Consider the following 27251-nt stretch of genomic DNA (forward strand, 5'->3'; position numbering starts at 1 on the left):
GATGAGGATGTGGCCCCAGTGAGCTCGCAAAAACAACAGATAGGATGAGAAATGTTGCGCGTGGGGAGCTTCAGGTCATGGCTGATAATATGCCTGGAAATTCCAATAAAAAAGGCGGGGACTGTTAATGGCGACCTCATAATTACATAATGTGCTTAAATTGTGGAGTGAGCACTCCTCCTGATTGCTACCTAGCGAGGGAAAAAGACGAACCCGATACTCTAATGGCCCATGACTAAAAACACATTCCGGTGCCCGACTATGACGAAGTGAGAATGGCTACTGTGCGAAAGACTGAAGCCCATAGTCAACGCACTGATCTATCGACCAGATCTTCACGATGTGACAGATCCTGCAGAGGATATCGATAAGAGAGTCGACACTCAACATATTTTTGTCGACTTCGAAGCAGCATTTGACAGAGCGAAAAGAAGTTTGCTGCAAAATAAATATGGCTCAGCGAAACGACTGATAGCTCTTGGAGTGTTCGAGAGAAATTTTCGCGGAGGAATTATGATCCTATCCATGATGACGACGGCGAGTATCAAAGGAGGTTTAATAAAAAGCTTTGTCTGCTTCACGAAGTTATGAAGATAGTGCAGCGAATATTAGCCCAAAGTCTTTGTTGGCTAGATCATGTTATGGGAACGAACAAAGAGGCTCCGTGAGTTCAGCTAGTGAGTTCAGAGAGGCAGTTCGAGGAACACTGGACTCTTTGATGTTTCCAATTGGCGTCAGTTATCGCAGAACAGGCATAGCTGGCGTGACTTGTTACGAAACGTCCGAAATCGCTTCTGTCATATCTGAATGTTGCTTCTCTAAATATCATACACAAATATAATAAAAAGCTTACTAAGTTCAAGAGCATTTCAAACTACAGCCAACGGAACATGACAAGCATTTGTAATTAACTCTGATTGGAGTTGTAATATTAGTCATATCATAGCGCTGTGTAACGCAGCGAAGAGTTGTAAAATAAGTTCGAGCTACACTAAATTGCAAAACCGTGACAAATAATCTCAAACATTTTCGAAATAACTCGAAAACTCGAGACAATTTTGTTTGAAGTTCTTTAATTTTTATGGGTATGTAGTTTTGTAGCTCAATCAATTTTAGTACAACGAAGTACAGTTTACAAGTCTCTCAAAATTCGTATTAACTTTTGACAAGTTTTTTTCCGAAGGGTGTTTTAAATTTCCTTCCATATAAAAAAATGTTTCACCTTTTGTATGTAGGAAAATCTAAAACATCCTTCGGAAAAAATATTTTCAAAAATAAAGGCGAATTTTGAAAAACCTATGACTTCTTGTTAGACTAAAATTCATTGGGCTATAAAATTGCATACTGAAAAAAAAAATCAGAGAATTAAAAAATTAGAAGTTCAAAATTTTCCTAGAGCTTTTTCGAATTTCCAAAAACATTTTCCAGATCCGAAAATCATAGACGTTTTTTCTTAAAAATATCGAAAATAGAAAAACAAAGTTTTTTCGGCGAAATTTGGTAAAAAATAAATATCAATGCTCTTTTTTTGTTCGTATCTGTACCTCCGAGGAAATTAAGACCGAAGTTCTCTGTTCCAAGTAGTGGTGTGCAGCTCTTTTCATTTTTATTAAAAATTGGCAGACTTAGACGTTTGTTCTAAGCCTACTCCGAACGGCATCTGCTTAGGCTGTTCCTGAGCTGCTTGCCAAAGCACTGCCGAGCGGCGACCCTGTTGTTGAAAACATGTTATTAAATATTTTGATGTTTAGCCACTACATACCACTAAAAGAACAGTGTAATTACGTTTTTACTAATTTTGTTTATTATTCAGCCTGCGTAAATAGAAACATTCGCTATTCTGGATTCGAACAACCGGTTCCCTTTAAAAGTCAATGGGTTCGGATCTTACAAGAACTATTTCCAATAGAAAATAAGCGTAATTAACTAGGAACCACCTGATTTGTGAAAGTGGCTTCGCGAAGACTTCGCTGGCTGGGTAAGTAAGTATGTAAGTTAAGTAAATATTTCATTGGACAACGCAGTTTGGAAGCAGGGGGAAGCAGGGGAAAGGGGAGACCAAAAACACTTAGGCGGTTAATTAGCAATTAATGGTGATGATGAAGGGCTATGGCACTTAAATTTAGCTATATGTACATTGGGGTGGGCCGATTTGTATGGACGAAAGTTAACCGATATCGCGCCATCGATTTTTTGATAGAATTTGGGCTCAGGAAAAAAAGTTCCACTACGCATACCCAAAAAAATAATTTTCAAATAGAAGTAGCAATTTATCAGTCAAACAACCCACAGCTGTATAGCTAAATGGTTAACGCAGGGTGCCTAAAGCGGGAGTCATGGTGCCGTAAGTCGTATCGCTGTAGTCGCATCCCTAACGTAATCAGCTGTTTATCGTTACGACGGTAAACCAAAAACCAATTGGTTGGCTACGACACGGTTACGACCTTAGCGGCACCAATAATCGATTGGATTGATTCCCATAAAGTTGGTCGAATCAGCTGTTATAAAGTTACCGATAAAGCACCAATGTCTGCAGCTTAAGGCGTACTGATGATGAAGGCTTAGCACCCTTCGAAATGGATCTATCTGCGCAGCTATGACAGGTTGTCTAAAAAAAAATCCTACTTACTATTCCAAAAACAAAATAAAATTTTTCAATTATAGAAAAATTAAAAACTAACAATAATTATCATTTGAGCAAAAAAAAAATATTGTTCTGGCCTTGAGCTCGAATCGAATGAATCATTTATCAATAGGCCGATAAAACAAAAACATTTTTTTTTTTTTTTTTTTTTCAAAAAACTGTTATTGACAACGTTTTTAGCGGTCATTTTTGCGTCGGACAGGGTATACATGAAAATTTTACAATCAAATGAAAATCTTTTAGTAGGTCACGAAAAAACCTTAAAAATCAAAGTCGAAAAAAAGAAAAAAAAAATTAATTTCGCAGGCTCGAAAATTATTATTTTGGGTATGCGTAGTGGAACTTTTTTTCCCTGAGCCCAAATCCTATCGAAAAATCGGTTAATAAATCGACCCAGTCTAATGTACATTTGTTATCTCGGTAGATGGCTTACTTTTCAAAGGGGGCTTTTATCGGTCAAGATTCAGCTATCTCTTTGTAAAATTGAAACACTTTGGATATGGTCTCAACGTAACCGGGTACCAAAGTTTTCGACTCCGCTCATCCCTGATTTATGTAAGTTTGTTGAGCTTTTTGCCTTTGAAGTTTTGCAATATGACAAAACATAATATTCAAGCAAGTCGTGTGTACAAAACTTGGTTAAATTTTTTAGGGTGGCTTTCACATTCGTGAACAGAATACATACATAGGCAATTAAATTACGTACAAATATAAATAAATTGCGCATACTTGAATTGAACAATATTTTGTGCGCTTTCACCAAACCTTAACCTGTTACAAAAAAGCTATTAAGAGGAAAGAGGAATGCTGGAACGATTTTTATTCATGTCTCGAATTAGTCAAACATAGATTGGAAAAGTTTACCAAAAGAAAAACCTTGCTTATCGTGTTATAGACAGGGAGCTCCGCAGAAGCAAAAACGCACTTCCCAGGCTGTAGCTTCAGCCAAATAGAAACGAAGGATACATACGGTAGTATTGCCCTCTTTTATGATTATAAATAACTTCCGAAATACATATATTAAATAGCTATAAAGTTCCCAGCGATGTAAGAAAACCAGGTCGCTGGTGAGACCCTGGCTGGCACGTATCTTCAAGTTCTGGGTTTTCCTCCAAATTGGAGAAGGACGAGGGTAGCCTTTAATCAACAACAGGGGTCGTGAAAACCACAAAGACTTCATATCATTTGTGTTTTGTTTTAAAAACGCTTCAAAGACTACTGGATGTCTTCTTTGGTTGGATAACTCCGGATTGTTAATGGATTGACAGGACTGTCTCAATATACCCTGAATAGAGAAAGCGTTGCGTGCAGTGGTTCACAAGGTGGAGTCGTCCCTTGAGAACAAACAGTTTGCCCTGACTTTATTCTGCCTTTGGAAGCAATAGATGATGGCTATGTCCTTGGATTGAAGTTCCTATCAATGTGTTAAAGTTGTGAGTTGAGAGCAATGCGAGGACCGAATTAGAACAAGTACCGTCTCTTAATAAGATATATTTGCGTTTATGTGGAACTAAAGCAATTCGACACTGGCAATTGACTCCAAAATTTAAACTACCATATTTTATTACCTACAACACAACCGAATGTGGCGACACAAGTCCTTGACGATGTATGGAACACGTATAAGTAAAATATTGTATATTCGCTCACTACTGTACCGATTCACATGCAACGTGTTGTGGATCAAACTTGTTGTGAGAAAACGCTGATCGCAGTTTAGCCGCAATGAGCACACCACATATCAACATAAGAGAGCGAATAAAGCAAATTGAAGAAAAATTTTGCCATCATTAAGAGAACTTCAAAATGTTAGCACTTCACGTTGAAACCATAAAAATGTGCAACAGCTGAGCTACACCTGCCTATTGTATTAAGTAGACAAGGGGATGATGAAATGAGATTTTTTTATGACAGTGTGGCAGCATTCGGTTTAAAAATTGCATTTTTATGAAAATCTTAAATTAACTAATAAAACACAAAAACAATTGATTAAAAATAAGTTTCAGCTAATTTCTAAACTAAAACGTAGGACACCCGGTAGATACACAAATATATGTAGGTATGCATGTACTTACAAGATTCGCGATTAAGCGGTAAATCTCTCAATTCTGAGAGCGTTTGTAATAAATCTTGTACGTGTTCCATGGCAGTTTAGCTGTTTTGATTTTTCTTTTTTTTCTGTTAATTTCACTTTATTTGTTTTTATTAGACTTTCACTTTTTTTTATTATTATCTCATTAATTCACGTCGTTGAATGCACCAAATAAAATAAAACTAAAAAATAGACAAAAACAATTTTCAATATAAATCGTATTAATTAGCAAGGCTCCATATAAATGCAACTATGAAGAAAGAATGATTGTTAAAAACTGAAAGTATGAGTCATTTGTTTGCTTTAGCGCCGATAAGAAAATTTCACTGAAAACGGCAAAAGCGCAGCGATGCGGCAAGTAATTCCATTATCAACTCCGCCATTAGGGCGTAAAGATAACGACCGATGTCGGGGCGTAGTAAAGACACGATGCAAAGTGCAAACGATAATCACACTTGGTTACAAAAAAAAACAACAATATTATTCTTTTTTTTTATCGTGATAAGTGACGGTGGAGAAAGAGTTGTTAAAATATTGATCGCATGTATTTGATTAAGAATTGGGTTGAACGTTGGATTATGTCTGCAATGAGTTAAGGGCGCCTTATTTATTATTATATAATACAACTGTTTTTTTTTTTTTCACAGTGAACGCATGGATAATGGTGTCACATAGTTTTGAATTTAGCACTACACAAATTTTTATTAAATTAAAAATTTTAATTTGAACTAAAGAATTTAGACTTAATTTTTTAAGGGTTTTTTTTTAACCCAAATTATTATTACTTAAAATATGCGTAAAAATATATAAGCGTGCACTTTCGTTTAGAATTGTGACATACTAAAAGGGCAGTGGTGAGAGGATTCGCTTGGCTCGTTCTATATTAAAACAGCAAGTACACACTATTTGCTGTTCACCATATAGTTAAAAAAACTGTATAAAATATACAGTTATTCGCAGTCAAAATGAGACAGTCATATTCGAAAATGTTTCGCATGTACGCCTTCATACCTTGGAAAAATTTAAGAAGTGAGAGGCGTATTTAATTTCGTTGCGCTGTAGACATAATTATATTGGGCTTTTCCAATTCGAAGGGGTCACCATTTCAATAACGTATATTCAAAATAGAGATTTATTGAAAAAAAAAAATAATAATTGAATAGCTTACTTTAAGCACCTTGGGCATAACGAAATTCGATCTCTGACTGCCAGTGTAAAGGTGATCGCACAAAAGCACTCCCCCAGGTTTTAAAATATCGCCGGTGATACAAGGGTAGATTTATAAAAACTTGTCGTTACACCAGTGCTCCGATTTTCATTTTGATTGTTCGCCGCAGTTGCTTCTGGCTTCGTCGTATACATCGATATCAATTCACAAGAGTGCCGTATTAGTAAAGTTTTAAGATTTGAGTTGTTTTCATCGTTTTCAATATAAAATTTGAATAAAACATAGCACATACGACGAATAAGAGAGATGTTGTGAACTGACTAAATGATTTTCCTAATGTAAATTATAACTCGTTTAAAATACCCCAACATACATATGAGTGGTAGCTGGGTATAGTTTTTTGATGTGATCACCACTGGAATATGAAGAACGAGCTTTTTTGTGATCACCGATGATACACGGGCAGCCAACGTGTTAAGAACTGCTTTATTTAATTCGGTTTTGGTGGTCGTACCAGCACAAATTATGCCAACTGTTCAGGTCGCCAAAAAAGTATTCACATTATAAATCGCGAGAGAGGCATCGCAACTAAGTGGGTGCATCGCACTGCACCAAAACTAGAAACTAGAAACGTAGGTATCTCCAGAATACCAAGTTGGGTTTGTCGGCTAATAAAGACGTGAACTTAGTTTTTTGGGAAGCAGTTGTTATTCATATCGTTTCTTTGAAACAGTATAACGAATCACTTTCTTGTCAATAAAAGGCTACACCATACAACCATACTAATGGTTACCAGAGGTACTGATTTAGTAAATGTGCTGTAGCGCGATTCACTAACTTTTGCCGTAATCAATTTTTGGTTGCATTGTCGATTGAGAGATTTCACTAACTTAGTTTTACCAACACTTGTTAAGTATTTATTCAATTTGAGAAAAACTGCCATATCTGGTAATAAAATGTCAAAATTTACGAAAAGGTCAATGAGAAATTGAGAAAAAACAACTATAATCGTTTCTTCGCGCCACAAATTTTGTGCAGGTTTCAGCAAAGTTAAGTATTTTTGACATTTTTGAACCTTTACTGTCATTTTTATATTTTTCTCAAAATGGCGTCTAACAGCAAGGTCCACCACTTTTGCATTATTTGCATTTGCGTTTCGAGACCAACTATGCGCCGCAAACCCAAATGGCATTTACTTAAATTTCCCTTTTAAATTTTACCAACTTTCTCTAACGCTTAATCACATCAACAAAGACCATAATAAACTGAAAATTGTCAAATCAACAACGATAACAGTTGGGTTTATTTTATAGAGTTTGGGATTGACAAAAGTTAGTGAACAGTATGGTTAAAATTATTGTTAAGTGAAAAAAAGTTAGTTAATGGCGCTACTGAAGTTTCTCGAAAGCAATAATTTTTTAAAAAGCCAGAATTTGAGTTTATAATTTTTATCAATACGTACTGTTTTGTTAAAAAGGCCACTCATTATTTCTATATTTTTTAGTCACGCAAAGTAGCCCGAGATCGACTATGTTTTCGCGTTTAAAAAAAAATTATCTTTTCTCTGAGCATTAATCAAATCAAGATATTTAACAAAACGATATTGGTCCAATTGCTATCAAATCATTAAAGGCCCGAACACATTCGATTTTTGCGTCGTTTTGGTGCTGGTGTCACTTGAAAATAACGCACCATGGAAGTTTGCTGCCACAATGAACGCAAGTAAACTCAAAATTGGATTTGTTTTCATTGATCAAATTTTACAAAATAACAAATTTTGCCCATAAATATGGAAATATCTTTCGAAATAAACAAAATAAAATGTAAAGGTGTCTTTATAACCTTTTAAACTGGTTTTATATCTAAGTTGCCGTGGTCTTTAACCGATCGCGTCGTTTTTTACTAGAAACATTTTCTGCTATAAGGAAAATATGTGTACCCAATTTTATTAAGATCCGTTAATTTTTCTCCTAGTTATGGCTCCCGAAACAAAGAAAATTGCTTAGTTATAAAAGGGGCGGTGCCACGCCCATTTTTTAATTTTGAAGTTTTTCCTATTTATTGTTATAAATCCACTTGGGAAATGAAATAACAATGTTATAAAGCTCTTTTTTGCAAAGATATAGCTTATTTTATTCGTCCACGACCCTTTTAAAAATTTTTTTTTATAAAAGTGGGCGTGGTCCTTAACCGATTTCGTAAATTTTTTTCATTGCATTCCTCATAGTAAAAGCACCCTATCAGCCGAATTTTGTTATGATAGGTTTAACGATTTTTGATTTATGAATAATAAAATTTGTAAAATTGATTTTATCACAAATGGGCGGTGCCACGCCCATTTTATAAATTTTTATGAAGAGTCTCAATATCAGTCCACATGTCAAATTTCACCATTCTAGGTGTATTATTTATTAAATAATCAGGTTTTTTGTGTTTTCCAAAATGTTATGTATATAAAAAGAGGGCGTGGTTATCATCCGATTTCGCTCATTTTCAATACCAATCAATTCTGATAAGCTCGTGTTCCAAATTTGGTGAAGATATCTCAATACCTACTCAAGTTAACGTGTTAACGGACAGACGGACGGACGGACATGGCTCAATCAAATTTTTTTTCGATACTGAGGATTTTGATATATGGAAGTCTATATCTATCTCGATTTCTTTATCCCTGTACAACCAACCGTTATCCAATCAAAGTTAATATACTCTGTGTGCAAAGCACGCTGAGTATAAAAATACAAATGAGAGCGCATGGAAAAACGTAGGTTTTTGAACTCTTTTGCTTTTCCTTTGGCATTCCCGTTACGTTGCCTGTGGATTGAGAACGTAACAATAAATACATGTGTGATCAAAGTCAGCTTTTAACGCAACGTAAACGCCAAAACGACGCAAAAGTTGAATGTGTTTGATCCTTAAGATGTATTACATTTGAGAAACTTTAAGAATATTAAATCGACGGCTATGTGGAATATAGCCCCTTTTTGACTGTCAATTCGAAAATCGCCATCTAAGACTTTGCCGGAAGAGGACCCTCTCTTAATTTATTTTTTTTTTTCAAAGTCAAGCTACATATCCTAGAATTGATTTAAAAACTTCCCATCTTAGCTGAAAATTTAATTTATATTGATACGTTTTTAAAGCTGGTAGGATAATAAGATCTAAGTTTCAGAGTAAGATCGGTATCGACAGTGATATGGCTCGAAAGTCACAATGTTTTCAAATACATAATATGTAATCGAATCTGGCAACCCTGTGTATGATTGACAAGTACATATCAGCGAAGCGTAACTTTTTAATTAAGAAATGTTTTCTTATAATTAACAACGGGTTTTTAATAGACACCTTATAAGATATTAAAATAAACAAATATACCGTCCCATTTGCAGCGTGAATAACTGTACGAACAATTCGCACAAAATCGCATAAATTATGCAAAAAAAACTAAACTTTAGAAAACGAGACTTTTTAAAATAGACACAAGCGAATTTGACAAATTTCGGTAATAGCATAGATATAGACAGGCGAGTGCAAATGCATACAATTTTTCTGGTATATGTATAGTACCTAAATATGTTTTTTACATGTAAACACGTTTTTAAGAATTTCACTATTAAGATCTTTTCCTTGCTTTGATAAATTAATTTTATTATAGGCTACCCAACGTCCAACCCACTTAGTAGCTCAATAAATAGCACTCCGAAAATCACGTGCAATTTTAAATAAATTTTTTTTATTATTATTTTTATAATGTTGAAAACAAAAATCACGGGCACACTATCGATAACTACACATGAGATTCGTCAAAAATTAATCTTACGTGTACCGCGCACAGCTGACGACTAGAAAAGCGAACCTTAACCAGACAACGATCGACACACATTAACTAATTTTGCTACATACATATGCCATACATATATATTCCACAAGGGTTGTTGGTTACAGAATCGAGGATCTGTACCTGAGCTCAACAACAAAAACAACACTAGCAAATAGTACAACACAAGAAGCGCGACAAACGACAAAAAGATGCAGCAGGAGACGTGGCGAAGCGAGACGAACGACGTCAATGTTGATGTCAACGCTTGGGCGTTTGCTGAAGCTGAATTGTAATTCTGTTCTACAATTGATTTGAAGTACATATAAATACTAGGGACCGTGAATAACGGTTATATACAGTGGCTCACAGCTTATTTCGTGCAGCTACAGAAAAAAACTGTAGAGCTATATAGAAAGGAAACTAGTGACGGTGTCAAAAAAATTCAAATGCACAATTTTAATAAAAATATGCTTTTATTTGGACAAATACTTAACTTTCATGTGTTTACACGTTTGTGCTAATTATTTAAAAAAAAACAAAAATTATCTCATAAACTAAGGTCACACTTATTTCGTGCACTGCGCCCTGCCATAGAAAAATCTACTTTTATTTAGTTTTACCTCGTATGACCACCTTTTTGTTAAATAACATCTTCAAGATGATTTTCCATAGATGCAATTAGTTTTTGAGCGGCTTCGGGTGGTACCTTATGCCTTTCTTGGACAAGAGTAGTTTTTAAATCGCTAATCTTACTGTGACGAATATTAGCAACACTAAGGGATACTACCATCTCTAAGCTAATATTAAGCAGTGACTTGTATGCACATCAATAAATCAATCATTATGTCTATACATATGTCCATACAAGCAGCGGAGAGCAACGCACAAATACATGCATACATATATCTGAGATACTCCCAAAAGTAGGCAATAATTTGTGTAAGTATCACTCATATTAACACGCGCATATGAGAAGCTATAAACTTAGTTATAGCTGGTAATTTTATAGCTGGTAACTAACTAGTAAATTCTAGAAATAGAACCGCCTAGAAATATGCCAACGAGGAAACCAAACAGTATAAAAGCAGCAACAGTTGAGGCACGACCAATCAGTTTGATTTAAGCAAGCTATCAGTTGCGAAGTATAAGTGTTATTGTTAAGTACTTTAATAAAGGCCATTTGGCATTATTGAATAGTGGAGTTATTTATTCAACAGTTTAGTGATTCGAACGTCAGTAGAAGGTTGCAAATAAGCGGAACTGCACTAAATTTGTTACATTACTAATCTGCCTTTGCCGTGTAGCCAATTCCAAAATTGACCACACATTTTTAATGGCATTTAAGGGAAGAGATTGTGGAAGTGGATTCATGAGGTGTGGACAGTTCCATATTATCCATGCCTGCACAATCCCGCCACAATCCCGGATTTGTGTTAAATGTATTTGTCTTGGTTATTGCGAAATGGATCACGTACATCTAAATTAGGGACAATTTGCAACAAATTGTCTTCTCGTAAGGTTAAATAAAAATTTGTTTCCATTGTACCATCAAAGAAAGTTATTTTGCCAAACTCCAGAGACAGCCAAGTAGGCCGAAACCCATCACACTTCCAACGCCATACCATACAATTGCCTTCAATTTTTTATTTTTGAGCTCTGTATTTGCTTTACACCTCACTTTAATCATGCCATATAAGCCAAATATATAAAAATATTGATTCAGAGATGATACGTGCGGTGTTAAGCAATTTCAGAGCTCAAAAATAAAATTTTGAAGGCAATTGTAGGGTATAGCGATGGAAGTGTGATGCGTTTGGGCCTACTTGGCTGCTTCTGGAGTTGGCAAAATTACTTTCTTTGATGCCACAATGGACAAAAAATTTGTATTTAACCTTACGATAGGCAATTTATTGCGAATCGCCCCTAATTTAGGTGTACGTGATTGATTTCGCAATAACCAAGACAAATACCTTTAACACAAATCCGGGATTGTACAGGCATGGGTAATATGGAACTGTCCACACCTTATGAATCCACTTCCACAATATCTTGCCTTAAATGCCATTGAAAAATTGTGGTCAATTTTGGAATCGGCTACACGGCAAAGGCAGATTAGTAAGATTAGCGATTTAAAAACTACTCTTGTCTAAGAAAGGCATAAGGTACCACCCGAAGCCGCTCAAAAATTAATTGCATCTATGGAAAATCATCTTGAAGATGTTATTTAACAAAAAGGTGGTCATACGAGGTACTAAACTAAATAAAAAGAAGTTTTTTCTAAGGCAGGGCGCAGTGCACGAAATAAGCTGTGACCTTGGTTTTTGAGATAATTTAAGTTTTTATTAAATAATCAGCACAGAGGTGAAATTTATGTATTTGTTCAAATAGAAGCATATTTTTATTAAAACTGTGCATTTGAATTTTTTTGACACCGACACTAGTTTCCTTTCGATATAGCTCAACAGTTTTGTTCTATAGCTGCACGAAATAAGCTGGGAGCCACTGTAGATTTTTTAATAAAAAGATCATTAAGCAGGTATGATCAAAAAATATCTACGATAACGAATAATGGCACTGAAGATGGCACAACGCCGATACCAACTTGTCTTCCAACCATATTTGGCAAGGGATCGCGGAAAACTACGAAGTCCTTTTAGTCCACACTAAACTAATCGGAGGCTAAATCCTTACTCTCACTTTTATTCCGACTAACTCTTCTACCATCTTTTCCTCATATATGAAATACATATGTATATATACCGAATATTGGATCCCTGCTTCAAATAAGAGCGGATATAGCAAATATAAATTATTTTAAATAGAAGGCGCGCACCGCCCACTTTTCAAAAATTGTTTGCAGTTGAATATGAAGAGTACATTAACTTATATGAGAATAGTTTGAGTCAAAGAGACCAGGATTTTTGGCAAAATAATCAGATCAATTCTAAATATTCTCGCGGAATTTTGTTCTCGCGGATTTTTTTATTCCCGCGGAAAAATTCCTCCAATTCTGTTCTCCTAGGGAGAACAATAATTGGGGAATAGGAATTTCGAATTTTCGAAGTCAGCTGTTTTGTCAATTGAAATTTCGTTGCACATTTCTTATTTTTTTTTAAAAATTGAAAAGTTTAATTATTGTTGCAAATTTGTTGGAAATTAAGAAATAAAATATAAACATTGCACAGTATTTATTGCATTTCATGTGGTATTCACTGAAATGAGTAATGAATTGGTGCCACAGCAACATCAACAGCGGACATAAGAAGAAGACGGCCCCACACAAATCTGCCGGAGTTGCCTGCTTTCATTCAGCAAAGCAATTTTCTGGCGGCCAAGTTGAGTTGAATTCGTCCTTCATCATATGCCAAAATCTATTTAAGCCTTATTAAAAAATCCTTGCGCAATTTCTGGATGGCTGCATCAAATTTGTATACCAAGAGCACTACCGTTGCTTATGATATACTTTTCAACTTAAAATAAAGAATATTGTGGTTGTAGTTGTTGTTGTATTAGAAGTGAGAATATTGTGGTAGAATATAAATACATCTTTTAGCACAAATTTGTACAAATAAGTGTTCTTTCTTAAAAGAACCAATTTCCTTTAACTATTTTGATGCATTCCCTTTAATTTAACAAGTGAAAAAACTCCTATGAAATGGCAGAGAAATCTCCCTCTCCCTCACATGCATAATACCTACTTTTCTCCCATAACCGGTTTCCGCTTTTTCGAACATTGTTCAGAATAGGAGGAAAGGGAGAAGTGAAAAAACTCGCAAGGAATTTTTATTTAGAATACGAGGAATGGGAGAAGGGAGAAAACTCGCACGGAATTTTCGTTTAGAATTGGGCTGAATATTTACATTGCCTGGGGGTGTAGTTCCGACCTTTTTTCAAAAATTTCCTTTAGCCAGAAAAACAGTGGATGACGACAAAGAATCGGTAATGCACCTTGGACGTCGATAAAACGAACAGACACACATATCCGTTTATAATTATAAGATACATTACAAGTCAATATGTGGGCCGTGTTAAAAGTTCAGACCACATTTGTTTATGCCGGTGTAATAGTTCCGCTCCCTGAGATATATACACATGTTTATATAAATATGTTTGTACATAGCATATAATTTACACATTTGTGTGCGTGAATGCATTTTTGAGAGCACCACAATGATCAGGCAATAATCAAATGTACCGAGGCAAGCAAGTAAGGGCACAGATAATGTCATATGAAAAAAGTATAATAAAATTGATAAGATACTTGTAGTACCATACTTATATATCCACACATACACCTGGGAGAAAAATAATAGCAGCAAAAATTATTTGCAATTGTATCAGTTATTTTCTTCTTCTAATTTAAAAAAAAAAAATACCTTAATGACTTGTATTACTAAAAGTATGTAACCCATTTCGAAACAGTTGTCGATACATTTTAAAGACTGAAGTTTTTAAATATCTTCATGAAAATTTCGAAATTTTTATTTAGAGTTTGGGAAACATACAATTTGGAAATCTCTCGAAATGCGCCTTGATTTTTTAAAACGTTTTTATCTAAAGGGTCTTTTGGATTTAACTCCATACAAAGTGTAAACAATTTTATATATCATTCGGATGAAATAAAAAAAAATTGCCAAAAATCAATGCGAATTTTGAGTGACAACTAAAATGGATTTGACTACGAAACTGTATGCTCAAAACGTTTCCCAAAATTCTTAAATAAGTTTTAAAACTTCTCGAAAATGTTTCAAATTTTCTCACATTTTTCAAATCTTTCGAAAACGTTTTTGAAATGGATTTACGTTACATAATTCATTAAAGTTTTTTTTGTTAATTGGCGAAAAAACAACAAACAAGAAATCAACTGGTACAATTTGCAAATAATTTTCGCTGCTGTTATTTTACACGCAGGTGTATAACAATAAACGTATATTTTAAATGTAAGTAGAGTGCATGATCTCTACATTACACGAGATCTTAACTAGCGTAAGAGAAATAATCCAACTAAGAAATTGCTTATTCTAGGTACATATTTTTCTCTATGTGCTAAGTATTAGTATTAGCCATGGCACCCCTTATGTAAACAAAGAGCTTTGTTGAAATTGTAAATGTAAACATTATATACATGTATTGTTAAATACGCAGAGATGAATATATGCATGTACATTAGACTGGGTTGGCAAAAAAAGTTACAAAAGTTTGTCCCCAAATTTGAAGCTTATTTGAGAGGGCCCCGAACATTTTTGAATGAAAAAAAAATTCTCAGATTTTTAAAATTAATATGTCATTATTTTGTCCTTGAGAAGCTCTTTTAATTCCTTATAGTGCCATCTTAAAGTTTGATACTGTTTTAACCTAACTATAAAAATCGAATAATGTGAAAATGACTGAAAAGCTGAAAAGGATATTAGAGGAAATTATAGTTTCTCAACGCCAATGAAAACAAAAAAAATAAATTATGTCATCTCTATTCTAATAATCGGATCTGAAATAACTGCAAGTATTAAACAAGTTTGTCCGAGATCCTTTGAAACATAAGCTTAAAATTTAGAGAAGAACTTTTATGTTTCACTAGCAGACCCGGCAGACGTTGTTCTGTCCTAAATTTGGTCTATCTGCATATATTTTAATAAGCCTTTTCCGTCTAACTCTGCCCTACCCCTCTACACTTTTTCCTAATCTCTTTATTCACTCCTCCCTCCGTCCGACCCTATCATCCCAGTTGTATGAAAATTATCCTGTACTATAGCACTCATCAACAGCTTTCATTTGATATCCATATTGTACAAACACATTCTAGGGGTACCCGGGTCCCCGTTTTGGGCTATATATCGAGACCCTAGCCTCCCAGATGTATGAAAATTATCCTGTACTATGGCACTCATCAACAGCTTTCATTTGATATCCATATTGTATAAACACATTCTGGGGGTACCCGGGTCCACGTTTTGGGCTATATCTCGAGACCCTAGCCTCCCAGTTGTATGAAAATTATCCTGTACTATAGCACTCATCAACAGCTTTCATTTGATATCCATATTGTATAAACACATTCTAGGGGTACCCGGGTCCACATTTTGGGCTATAGCTCGAGACCCTAGCCTCCCAGTTGTATGAAAATTATCCTGTACTATAGCACTCATCAACAGTTTTCATTTGATATCCATATTGTATAAACACATTCTAGGGGTACCCGGGTCCACGTTTTGGGCTATATCTCGAGACCCTAGCCTCCCAGTTGTATGAAAATTATCCTGTACTATAGAACTCATCAACAGCTTTCATTTGACATCCATATTGTGTAAACACATTCTAGGGGTATCCGGGTCCACGTTTTGGCCTATATCTCGAGACCCTAGTCACCCAGGGGTATGAACATTATCCTGTACTATAGCACTCATCAACAGCTTTCATTTGATATCCATATTGTATAAACACATTCTAGGGGTACCCGGGTCCACGTTTTGATCTCAAGACCCTAGACACGTAGCGAAAAAATGGTAGACGTTGGCCGATTCTCAGACCTACCCAATATGCTCACAAATTTTCATGAGAATCGGTTCAGCCGTTTCGGAGGAGTTCAGCCTCTAAAACCCTGACAGAAGAATTTTATATATTAGATATAGGGACCAACCCAGTCTAATGTAAAGTTAAACCCTGCAAAAAATTGTGTAGACGGTAGTAAAATATATGACAGTGGTTATTGTTAGTTTTTTCCAGAAAATTCGCATATAATTGGGGGTATCGGGTCCAGCGACATGGAAAACGTATGACAGGCATTAATCGAGATTCTCACAGTGTTTTTATATTATCCAGAGTAATTTTGGGTCTCAAAAACAAACGCAAGAACACTTAAGTAGTTAATAGTCAGAGTACCGGTCTCAAAGTAAAAATCTTTAAAACTTTTTTGTTTAACATTTTCAAAGTAGGGTTTGTTATCTTGAGAGTCAGAAAACAAATCTGATGGTACCCTAGGTTCAGTGACCTCCAAAGCATAGGAAACGATGTAAACCAAGAAAGTTCAAAGGTTTTTGAGTCCAAGGAGTCAAACATTGGAGATTGTTTTTCAAATGGGCCGGTCTAATACATAACAGCAACGAACAGAAGCAGTTGCTAATTTTATCAAACTTCGTCAATTAAACTCTTAGTTTTTTTAATATCGATACTTTGAGAAATAACTTCGATCAATTTTGTAACTGTATATAAATACAAACCAAACTCAAAAACGTTTTCCAAAAATTTTAAAACTCAAAAAAATTTAACGAAAATTTTGAACTTTTTATTTGAGTATGCAGTTTTGGAAACCAATCAGGGCCGGTATTACATGTTACGATCAGTGACTGAAAACCCTTTTGACTCAAGCAATAACTATGCAACTGTCAACCTCTTTTTAAAAATTGTAATGAAGAATGAATCTAACGGGTAGTATTTGTTGCTACTTCAAATATGCCATTAGTCCGATCCACCTTTCAAAGCTATTGTGATTTAAAAAATGAGTTTCGATCACGGATCGTAACACGTAATACGGGCCCAGTTTCAGTCTAACAAAATAAAAATTGTAGCTCTCGTGTTGATTTGAGAATTTTTTTCTGATGAGGGTTTTAGATTTTCCTCTATACAAAGTGTGAACTTTTTTTTCCTTTCATGTGCAAATCGACATTACACTCGTATAGTTGCTCATAGGGTGGACTGAAGGCTCAAGATGGGCATACTAACTAGACACTGCCTTCTGGCGTCAGTGACAGCAGATGTAGGAAGTGCGAGCTGCAGGAAAAACGGTTGAGCATGTTCTGTGATCGTGTTCTGTTCTCGCAAGGTCAAAGCAAAGGGCCGCAGTGTTGCCAAATCTCAAGGCAGCAATTAAGCTAGGTGCTGGAAAACTTTTTAGTATTTGCCAAGAGGACGAAGTTTAGTTTCGTTTGGTCGTCCAACAAATTTTGGTAACATTGTGGACACATTTCGCCTATGTGAGGTCTTTATTGAACGGCCAGTTCAACCTGACCTAACCTAACTTTTAATGCCGATCAGAGTTTGAAAGTGAATGTATAGTCTAAACTACGAAAACTTATACGCTCGTGTACGGTGGTTGGATGGATGGATGGACCTTCTCCCATAAAATTATGCATGTTATACATTTTCGGGCTGTTAAAAGCCGTTTGATAAAATAATATAAGTCTTATGGTGTAAAATTTGGGTGGGTAAGATTAAATTTAAATATATGTACCTAATATGACAAATTTCATAAATGCTTCTGTGACTATTAAAAGGTAAAAAATCAAGTCACACGTTATCTACATTGTTGTGTAGCGATAAGAAAAGTTATTATCAGCAACAACTTTCCATTTAAAGTTGGCGATAACAGACTAGACGATATATAATTAGAAGATATAGCATACAAGATTTAAGCACTTAATTGACATAACGTTGATTAAAAGGCAGTAGTCGAGTGGAGATATAAATATGTACATATGTATGTGTACATTAGGTTGGGTCGATTTGTATGGACGAAAGTTAGCCGATATCGCGCCATCGATTTTTCGATAGGATTTGGGCTCAAGAATAAATCGACTCAGTCTAGTGTATATACACCTACGGTCAAAAAAAGCCGAGAAAACTGTTTTCTCTCTTACGGCGTTTCTACAGTCACTACAGCTGCATAGTACTTCGATAACTCCTTAAAGAATTCCTTGAAGAAAAAATTTATATAAGTGTATAAAAAGAACAAATAACGCAAAATATGGAAAGCGTCATGAGAACATTATAGTTAATTATTCCTAAGGAGATTCTGCATGAAATATATTGAATAGGTTACTTTATTCACACGTTATCAAAGTGGACGACCACGAAAGACCACAGAACGCGTTAATAGGAATATCGTCAGGATAGCTCCTCTGAATACATTTAAAATTGTTCCAGAAACTTTCGCGGAGTTGAATGATAGTATAAAAATGAAAACTATAATATTGTTGGTCCGCCGTCCCCTGAGGTAAAATAATTAGATGGTCCCCGTCTAGAATAAAACCAGCTTCCTAGCACAAAAATCCTTCATCCCTACTAAGCTGGTTCTGCGAAAAAAGAAAATGGCCTCGGAGCGACTGGGGATGAGTCATATTCTCTGAATGGCGTAAAATAAATAAATTCAATTCAGTTTTGTAACGCGTGGTTAGCCCCAAAAATACAAAAATATGGATTCACAGCTGTGTTCAGATTACTGGGCTGTCTTGAATGCTGTCAATGTAGGCGGTGGAGTTAGTTTGACTCCCCATTAACAAAATCCAAGCAACTCTCGCGGTTTTTAATGCGTTCCACACCATTATATACGGAGAATCCTTCACTGCTGCCCTAACGCAGTTTTTACTCAATCTTCCTGATTTTTGGGACTTACTATGTTTATATTATCCTTCAATTCCGCGTAAGTTTCTGAAGCAGTTTTAAATGTATTCAGAAGAGCCATGATGACGATATTCCTATCAACGCATACATTGGCCTTTCGCGGTCGTCCAATTCGAAAATGAGAGGACGTATTTAATATATTTCTTCCATAATCTTTTTAAGGATAATTCATTGTAATGTTCTCCGCCTACTATTTCCATATTTCGCGTGACTTGTCCTTCACAAACCAATATATTAATTTTTTCTTCAAGGATAAAACTATTACTTTTATGAAAGATTGTTGCTTTTACGCAAACTTCTAGGAACTTTCTAGCTTTTTCGACTTAAGATACCACCTAATGAGTTAAGGAATTGTCGACGTTAATCACAATAACTAACAAGTAAGGAAGGCTAAGTTCGGTTGTAACCGAACATTACATACTCAGTTGAGAGCTATGGAGACAAAATAATGGAAAATCACCATGTAGGAAAATGAACCTAGGGTAACCCTGGAATGTGTTTGTATGACATGGGTATCAAATGGAAGTTATTAAAGAGTATTTTAAAAGGGAGTGGGTCATAGTTCTATAGGTGGACGCCATTTCGGGATATCGCCATAAAGGTGGACCAGGGGTGCCTCTAGAATGTGTTTGTACGATATGGGTATCAAATTAAAGGTATTAATAAGGCTTTTAAAAGGGAGTGGCCTTTAGTTGTATATGTGAAGGCGTTTTCGAGATATAGACCAAAATGTGCACCAGGGTGACCCAGAACATCATCTGTCGGGTACCGCTAATTTATTTATATATGTACTACCACGGACAGTATTCCTGCCAAGATTTCAAGGGCTTTTGATTTCGCCCTGCAGAACTTTTTCATTTTATTCTCTTTATATGGTAGGTGTCGCACCCATTTTACAAAGTTTTTTTCTAAAGTTAAATTTTGCGTCAATAAACCAATCCAATTACCACGTTTCATCTCTTTTTTCATATTTGGTATAGAATTATAGCATTTTTTTCATTTTTCGTAATTTTCGATATCGGAAAAGTGGGCGTGGTCATAGTCGGATTTCGGCCATTTTTTATACCAATATAAAGTGAGTTAAGATAAGTACGTGAACTAAGTTCAGTAAAGATATGTCGATTTTTGCTCAATTTATCGTGTTAACGGCCGAGCGGAAGGACAGACGGTCAACTGTGTATACAAACTGGGCGTGGCTTCAACCGATTTCGTCCTTTTTCGCAGAAAATAATTATCGTCCTAGAATCTAAGCCCCTAGCAAATTTCACATGGATTGGTACATTTTTGTTCGACTTATGGCATTCAATCTGTATCTAGGATACACAAATTAAATGAAAAAGGGCGGAGCCACGCCCATTTTGAAATTTTCTTTTATTTTTGTATTTTGTTGCACCATATCATTACTGGAGTTGAATGTTGACATAATTTACTTATATACTGTAAAGATATTACATTTTTTGTTAAAATTTGACTTAAAAAAATTTTTTTTTAAGTGGGCGTGGTCGTTCTCCGATTTTGCTAATTTTTATTAAGCATATATATAGTAATAGGAGTAACGTTCCTGCCAAATTTTATCATGATATCTTTAACAACTGCCAAATTACAGCTTGCAAAACTTTGAAATTACCTTCTTTTAAAAGTGGGTGGTGCCACGCCCATTGTCCAAAATTTTACTAATTTTCTATTCTGCGTCATAAGTTCAACTCACCTACCAAGTTTCATCGCTTTATCTGTCTTTGGTAATGAATTATCGCACTTTTTCGGTTTTTCGAAATTTTCGATATCGAAAAAGTGGGCGTGGTTATAGTCCGATATCGTTCATTTTAAATAGCGATCTGAGATGAGTGCCCAGGAACCTACACACTAAATTTCGTCAAGATACCTCAAAATTTACTCAAGTTATCGTGTTAACGGACAGACGGACGGACGGACATGGCTCAATCAAATTTTTTTTCGATACTGATGATTTTGATATATGGAAGTCTATATCTATCTCGAATCCTTTATACCTGTACAACCAACCGTTATCCAATCAAAGTTAATATACTATGTGAGCTCTGCTCAACTGAGTATAAAAAGTTTCGTTACGTAGCTGTAATGACCGTAGAAACGATGTAACAGGGAACACATTGTCGCGGCTTTTTTTTATGACCGTAAGTGTATAATAAGCAGATTTTCGATATTAAGATAAGAAATTGTTCATGACAATTTTTTTCGTTTAATGTTATCTTTGCAGTGAAAGCAAAAGAGAAATAAAACATAAGTCGTTGACAAAGCATCAATTCATATAAATTGAAAGTTTTCTTTGAATATCATCATAAGGTACTACAAAACAAGCAATACTACAACCATTCTGCTGTGTTCTTCTAATAACTTATTGAATCATTCCCATTTCCATATAATTTAGGAACATAAGTACAAAATAATTGCAGTAGTCACGGCTAAAGTCTATTTTGTTATTTTGCCATTTTGCCAAAAATTAAAAGTCATTTGCAATGGACGACGATATGCGAAACACGAAAATGCCTGAAAAGCTAAATTTAGACGAAAATACGTATAAGCAAAAAAAAACAAAAACACCAGTTCTAGCACAAAATTAAATCAAAGATAAAACTGTATATTAAAGCAAATTGAACAAAAGTACGCTAATTAAATTTATTTAGCGGAAAGAACAATAGAATTAAGAGCGCATGAAATCGAAGAGAAAAGCGAGATTTAATGAATGAATTGCGAAAAATTTGGGAGTAAGAATAAAGTATGTAAAGAGAATAAGAAATGCATGAGTAAAACCAATTACGATCGAGTAACAAACATGCTCGAAGCAATTGTATGATTGAGATACAGTGGGACCAACTGTTTAAAAAGGCATAACAAAATAAAATTAGTTTGATAATTCAAAAACAAACAGTTCATAAATAAAAGTTATAAGTAACTGTCAGTTAATAACTTTTACCTCAACTAGCGCACCCAAAAGTTCTATTGCAAAACTCCCTAAGTTTGTACCGAAATTGAAGCAACGGACAAACAAAAAATTACTAAATGTAAATGAAAAAATAAAATACATATCTTCAAATTTTTCAAATAAAAATCTTAAATGGTAGTTATCTAAAAAAAATGGAGTGAAAAAGTCCTGGGCGCAATAATCGAAAGTTTTGGAATGGGTCCAGAAGCCATTTGGTGCACTTTCCCCTGGAAGCTATTAGGTATCCTGTATATTAAATTACTGTACCCTTAGCTTGTTATCACACTATTTGGTTAAATCAACAAAGCGGTTGATGTCATTTATGGAGCATTTCGATAACGCTCTTAGATCGCACATAGCAAAAACGGATAGATTTGAGTACTTGATATTCAGGGCTAGACATTCGTTGAGAAAATGGATGACGGTTTCCTTGCAGCCTTCTGAGTTGCAATTTCTACACTTTTCGTTGAAGGGGATTCCCTTCCTGCCCGCTTGTACTCCGAACAGTGTTCTTTAATTGCGGCTGTTATCCTAAATATTTCTTTCCTAGACAATTTTATTAAATCCTCTGTTGTCCTTTTTTGTTTGTAGTCTGGCCAAATTTGTTTAAATATTCTACATGAATTTTTGAACAGCGGTTTCCTTGACATATGCAAATATGTATCTTTTCATTGATGTATGTAAGTGGTCGATGCAAAGTGACTGCTTCAATTTTGCTAGTTCATCTGCTTTTTTATTGCTTTTTTATTTTGGTTGCTTAGTTAGTTGCAGCACCTTCTTACAGTAATCGACGGCCTTGATGGACATAAATGGTGTAGCCAATGCCGTGAGCGCTGCTTGGCTGCCTGAATATATGCATACCGCTCGAACCCTTGCAGAATTATCCAACAGGAACCAACATGTCCTCTCTATTTTTAGTAGCTTTGCTTGGAAGATACTAGCTGAGTTTGGAAGACTGAAGAAGAGGAGTGCGACTTCTAGCTGTTCGAAGAAGATCCCAACACTGTAATCCATTTTGGACCCCACATTGTAGAGTGAGGTGACACCCTCCTTACATACCATGTGGGCTGACCTATCCATTCTGGAGTATAGACTCACCTATAATCTGTTCACGAATCTGGTATCCTACTTCGGATACCGCCTTGGCCATATTGCTTATTGTTCCAGCATCTAGATTCCCTAAGCCTGATGGCTCAGCCAATAGCTGTAAGGCGTTTAAGCATTAAACGCGCCAATTAGGCACGACCTAAGTGCTCCTGTTGCGCCGCACAGGCTACCCGTTATACTTTGAATAGTTTTTTAATGTTTTATTGCTTGTCCAGAGCTGGCCACCACACTGTCGTTCCGTACGAAAAGATTGGCCGTATGGCCGATTAGTAAAGCCCACAAGGACTAATGCACTAAAAAAGAAAGTTCTGTATGAATAATGGATGTATGAAGTGGTTCAACATGCGATAAGTGGCAACTCATATTTATTTATAGAATATTGTTCAACTTCTTTCAATCCTAACCTAAACATAATAAGAGATTTCAGAATTTTATGGTTTTGACGTTGGAAACTTTGCTGTAGCAAATATATAAGCTACGGATCGTGAGCAACTTTTTCATTTAAATTTTTTTTATTTTCAGGTTTTGTTTTTTTATACTCAGCTGAGCAGAGCTCACAGATTATATTAATTTTGTTCGCATAACGGTACCTCGCAACGGCATAAACTAATCAAGATATAGACTTCTATATATCAAAATGATCTGGGCGAAAAAAGAAATTCATTTAGCCATGTCCGTCCGTCCGCCTGTGAACACGATAACTTGAGTAAATTTTGAGGTAGCTTAATGAAATTTGGTATGTAGGTTTCTGAGCACTTATCTCAGATCGCTATATACGGACTATAATCACGCCCACTTTTTCGATATTGAAAATTTCGAAAAAATGAAAAAGTGTATTCATTACCAAAGACGGATGAAGCAATGAAGCTTGGTAGGCGGGTTGACCTTATGACGCAGAATAGAAAATTAGTAAAATTTTTAACAATGGGCGTGGCACCGCCCACTTTTAAAAGAAGGTAATTTAAAAGTTTAGCTAGCTGATTATGTCAACATTCAACTCCAGTAATGACATGGTGCAACAAAATACAAAAAGTGGGCGTGGCTCCGCCCTTTTTCATTTAATTTGTCTAGGATACTTTTAATGCCATAAGTCGAACAAAAATTTACCAATCCTTGTGAAATTTGGTAGGGGCATAGCTTCTATGACGATAATTGTTTTCTGTGAAAATGGGTGAAATCGGTTGAAGCCACGCCCAGTTTTTATACAGTCGACTCTCTGTCCTCCCGCTCGGCCGTTAACGCGATAACTTGAGCAAAAATCGATACATCTTTACTAAATCTAGTTCACGTACTTATCTGAACTCACTTTATCCTGGTATTAAAAATGGGCGCAATCCGAATATGACCATATCCACTTTTTCGATATCGAAAATTTCGAAAAATGAAAAAAATGCCATAATTCTATACCAAATACAAAAAAAGGGATGAAACATGGTGATTATATTGGTTTTTTGGCGCAAAATATAACTTTGGAAAAAACTTTGTAAAATGGGTATGTCACCTGCTTTTTAAATAGAAGAAAATTAAAAAGTTCTGCAGGGCGAAATCAAAAGCCCTTGGAATCATGACAGGAATACTGTTCGTGGTATTACATATATACATAAATTAGCGGTACCCGACAGATGGTGACCTGGGTCCATTTTAGTCGATATCTCGAAAACGCCTTCACATATACAACTAAGAGCCACTCCCTTTTAACCCCCCTCATTAATACTTTTAATTTGATACCCATATCGTACAAACACATTAAAGAGTCACCCCTGGTCCACCTTTATGGCGATATCCCGAAATGGCGTCCACCTATAGAACTATGGCCAACTCCCTTTTAAAATATTCTTTAATACCTTCCATTTTGTCTCCAAAGCTCTCAGCTGAGTATGCAATGTTCGGTTACACCCGAACTTAGCCTTCCTTACTTGTTTTCTATTCAATATTGAAAAAATAAACTACGGGTTAGGATGTTGCATATTTGCAATGCCGGGGCAAATGCGGTGTATTTTGTTAGTGTTAGACCATTTGAACAAAATGCTGAACTCCCTAGAATAGGGCAAAACTCCCTGAACTAAGAAACTTTTCGTAATTTCTGCCCCATTTTAACAGATAGAAGCTTCGAATTTCAAACAATGCTTACATATATTACAAAAAATTTTGTCTAAAAAAATCATAGAGATCGGTCATATATATAACTTATATCACATGTTTGCAACGCATCAACGTATTTTACGGTTTTTGAGGTTGCGTATTTGCCATGACGTAGGAAATGCAAAGCCGTATATAATTTTTTGGAGAATGCAATACTACATATCTATTGCTTTTGGAATGCAATCCATAAAGCAGTGGTTTTCAAACTTTTTGCAGTCGCGACCCAAAAATGGCTTCCAAAAAGTCCCGCGACCCACCAAAACTGCCAAAATGTCTGAAAAACGTAGAAATCGTACAAAACACAAAATAGTGAAGAGAAGCCACTTTTCTATTTCCCTTCATTGTGGCATTCTATTACGAAAAACCAATATAAAATACTAAAACTAAAACCATTGCGCCGTTTAGCGTAAAAGTGTATCAACGCCACTCTCGGTATCAGCGCAATAATGCAACACCACATAGGGAAAACAGATTCAAGACGGCAACGGCGACGCGGCATATCTCGTGGGTAAAAATGGAAAACCACATACAATCGCTGAAAATCTTATTTTACCGGCAGCAGCAGACATGGTTGAGATAATGATTGGAGAAAAAGAAGCCCACACATTGAAAGCTATACCTTTGTCTGATAACACAATTGGACGAAGGTTAAGTGATATAGCTGCAGACATTCGCAATCAACTAGTCGAAAAAGTCAAAAAAAGCTCATATTTTTCATTACAATTCGATGAATCGACAGATATATCCAGTTGTGCCCAGTTTGTGTGTTATGTTCGGTTTGAAAACTTTGATCAAATTGCGGAAGAGATGTTGTTTTGCAAAGATTTACCGAAGAATGCAACTGCTGAGTGTTTGTATGAACTTTTTATAGAAAGCACCCAGGATTTGGGTTTTGACTGGGAACTTTGCGTAGGTATTTGCACTGATGGCGCTAGGGCAATGACCGGCAATAAAAGTGGGTTCGTAGCTAGATTGAAAACAAAGATGCCGAATGCACACTGGACGCACTGTTTTCTCCACCGTCAGGCCTTGGCAGCCAAATTTTTGCCGTCGAATTTAAACGACGTGCTTAATTCCGTCATCAAAGTTGTGAATTGTATCAAGGGAAAAGCTTTAAAAACAAGGTTGTTTCGTACGGTGTGTGAAGACATGGGCGCACTACATCAAAATCTTCTTTTTCATACAGAGGTGAGGTGGTTATCCAAAGGAAATGTGTTGACAAGAGTAATAGAATTGAGATCGGAATTGAACATGTTTTTGAAAGAAAAAGATCCCGACAATGCGAAATTGTTTACTTAAACATCTTGAATACTAGTATGCAAGGAAGAGACGAAAACATTATATCAGCCAAAGATAAAATAAAAGCCTTTGTTTCAAAAATTGAAATGTGTCTATCATCTCTGCAGCACTTACAATTTGGTTCATTCACTTGCTTTGAAAGTATTGCTGCAGAGATTTAATCAGACGAACTGGTAAGGAAATGTATTCCTTTCATGACTGAAGCGCTGCAAAATTTAAAAAACCAATTGCACCGTTATTTTCCAAGAGAGCTACAGGAAGATAACAGCAAGTGCTGGATATTAAATCCATTCCTCAGTAACTGCGCTGAGGTCGCAGATCTCGGCAACATTTTGAACGAAAATTTATGTGAGCTAACAGCTGACAGTATGCTCAAAATGGAATTTTTATCCGAAAATATTTCAACATTTTGGATAAAGCGAAAGCCTCAGTATCCTGGCGTAGCGAAAATAGCGCTTAAAATACTCACTCAGTTTTCAACATCATATCTATGCGAAATGACTTTTTCACAAATGGTGAACATAAAAACAAAGAAACGAAATAAACTTAATATAGAAAATGATTTGATTGTTTGCATGTCACGTATGGAGACGCGTTATTCCAAATTACTTCAAAGTAAGCAAG

General features: G+C 35.6%; 1 protein-coding gene across 6 annotated transcripts in view; it reads right to left on the reverse strand.

Annotated features, from left to right (window-relative positions):
- Rtnl1 (Reticulon-like1) overlaps positions 1-27251 on the reverse strand; it is a 140312-nt gene that overhangs the window by 51491 nt on the left and 61570 nt on the right. The window contains exons 1-2 of one of the 6 annotated variants that reach the window (XM_067767050.1): positions 9725-9848; positions 4720-4918 (exon numbers count right to left, since the gene is read on the reverse strand). The exons of 4 other annotated variants lie outside the window; for them this stretch is intronic. In XM_067767050.1, the coding sequence (XP_067623151.1) occupies positions 4720-4789 (70 nt within the window). In that variant the 5' untranslated portion in view covers positions 4790-4918; positions 9725-9848. Of the gene's footprint in view, positions 1-4719; positions 4919-5521; positions 5611-9724; positions 9849-27251 lie in introns of those variants that run through there. One more of the 6 variants, XM_067767051.1, reaches the window with a different exon arrangement.

This window comes from Eurosta solidaginis, chromosome 2 (genome assembly GCF_040869045.1).
Source record: "Eurosta solidaginis isolate ZX-2024a chromosome 2, ASM4086904v1, whole genome shotgun sequence".
In the NCBI taxonomy this organism is placed as follows: Eukaryota; Metazoa; Arthropoda; class Insecta; order Diptera; family Tephritidae; genus Eurosta; species Eurosta solidaginis.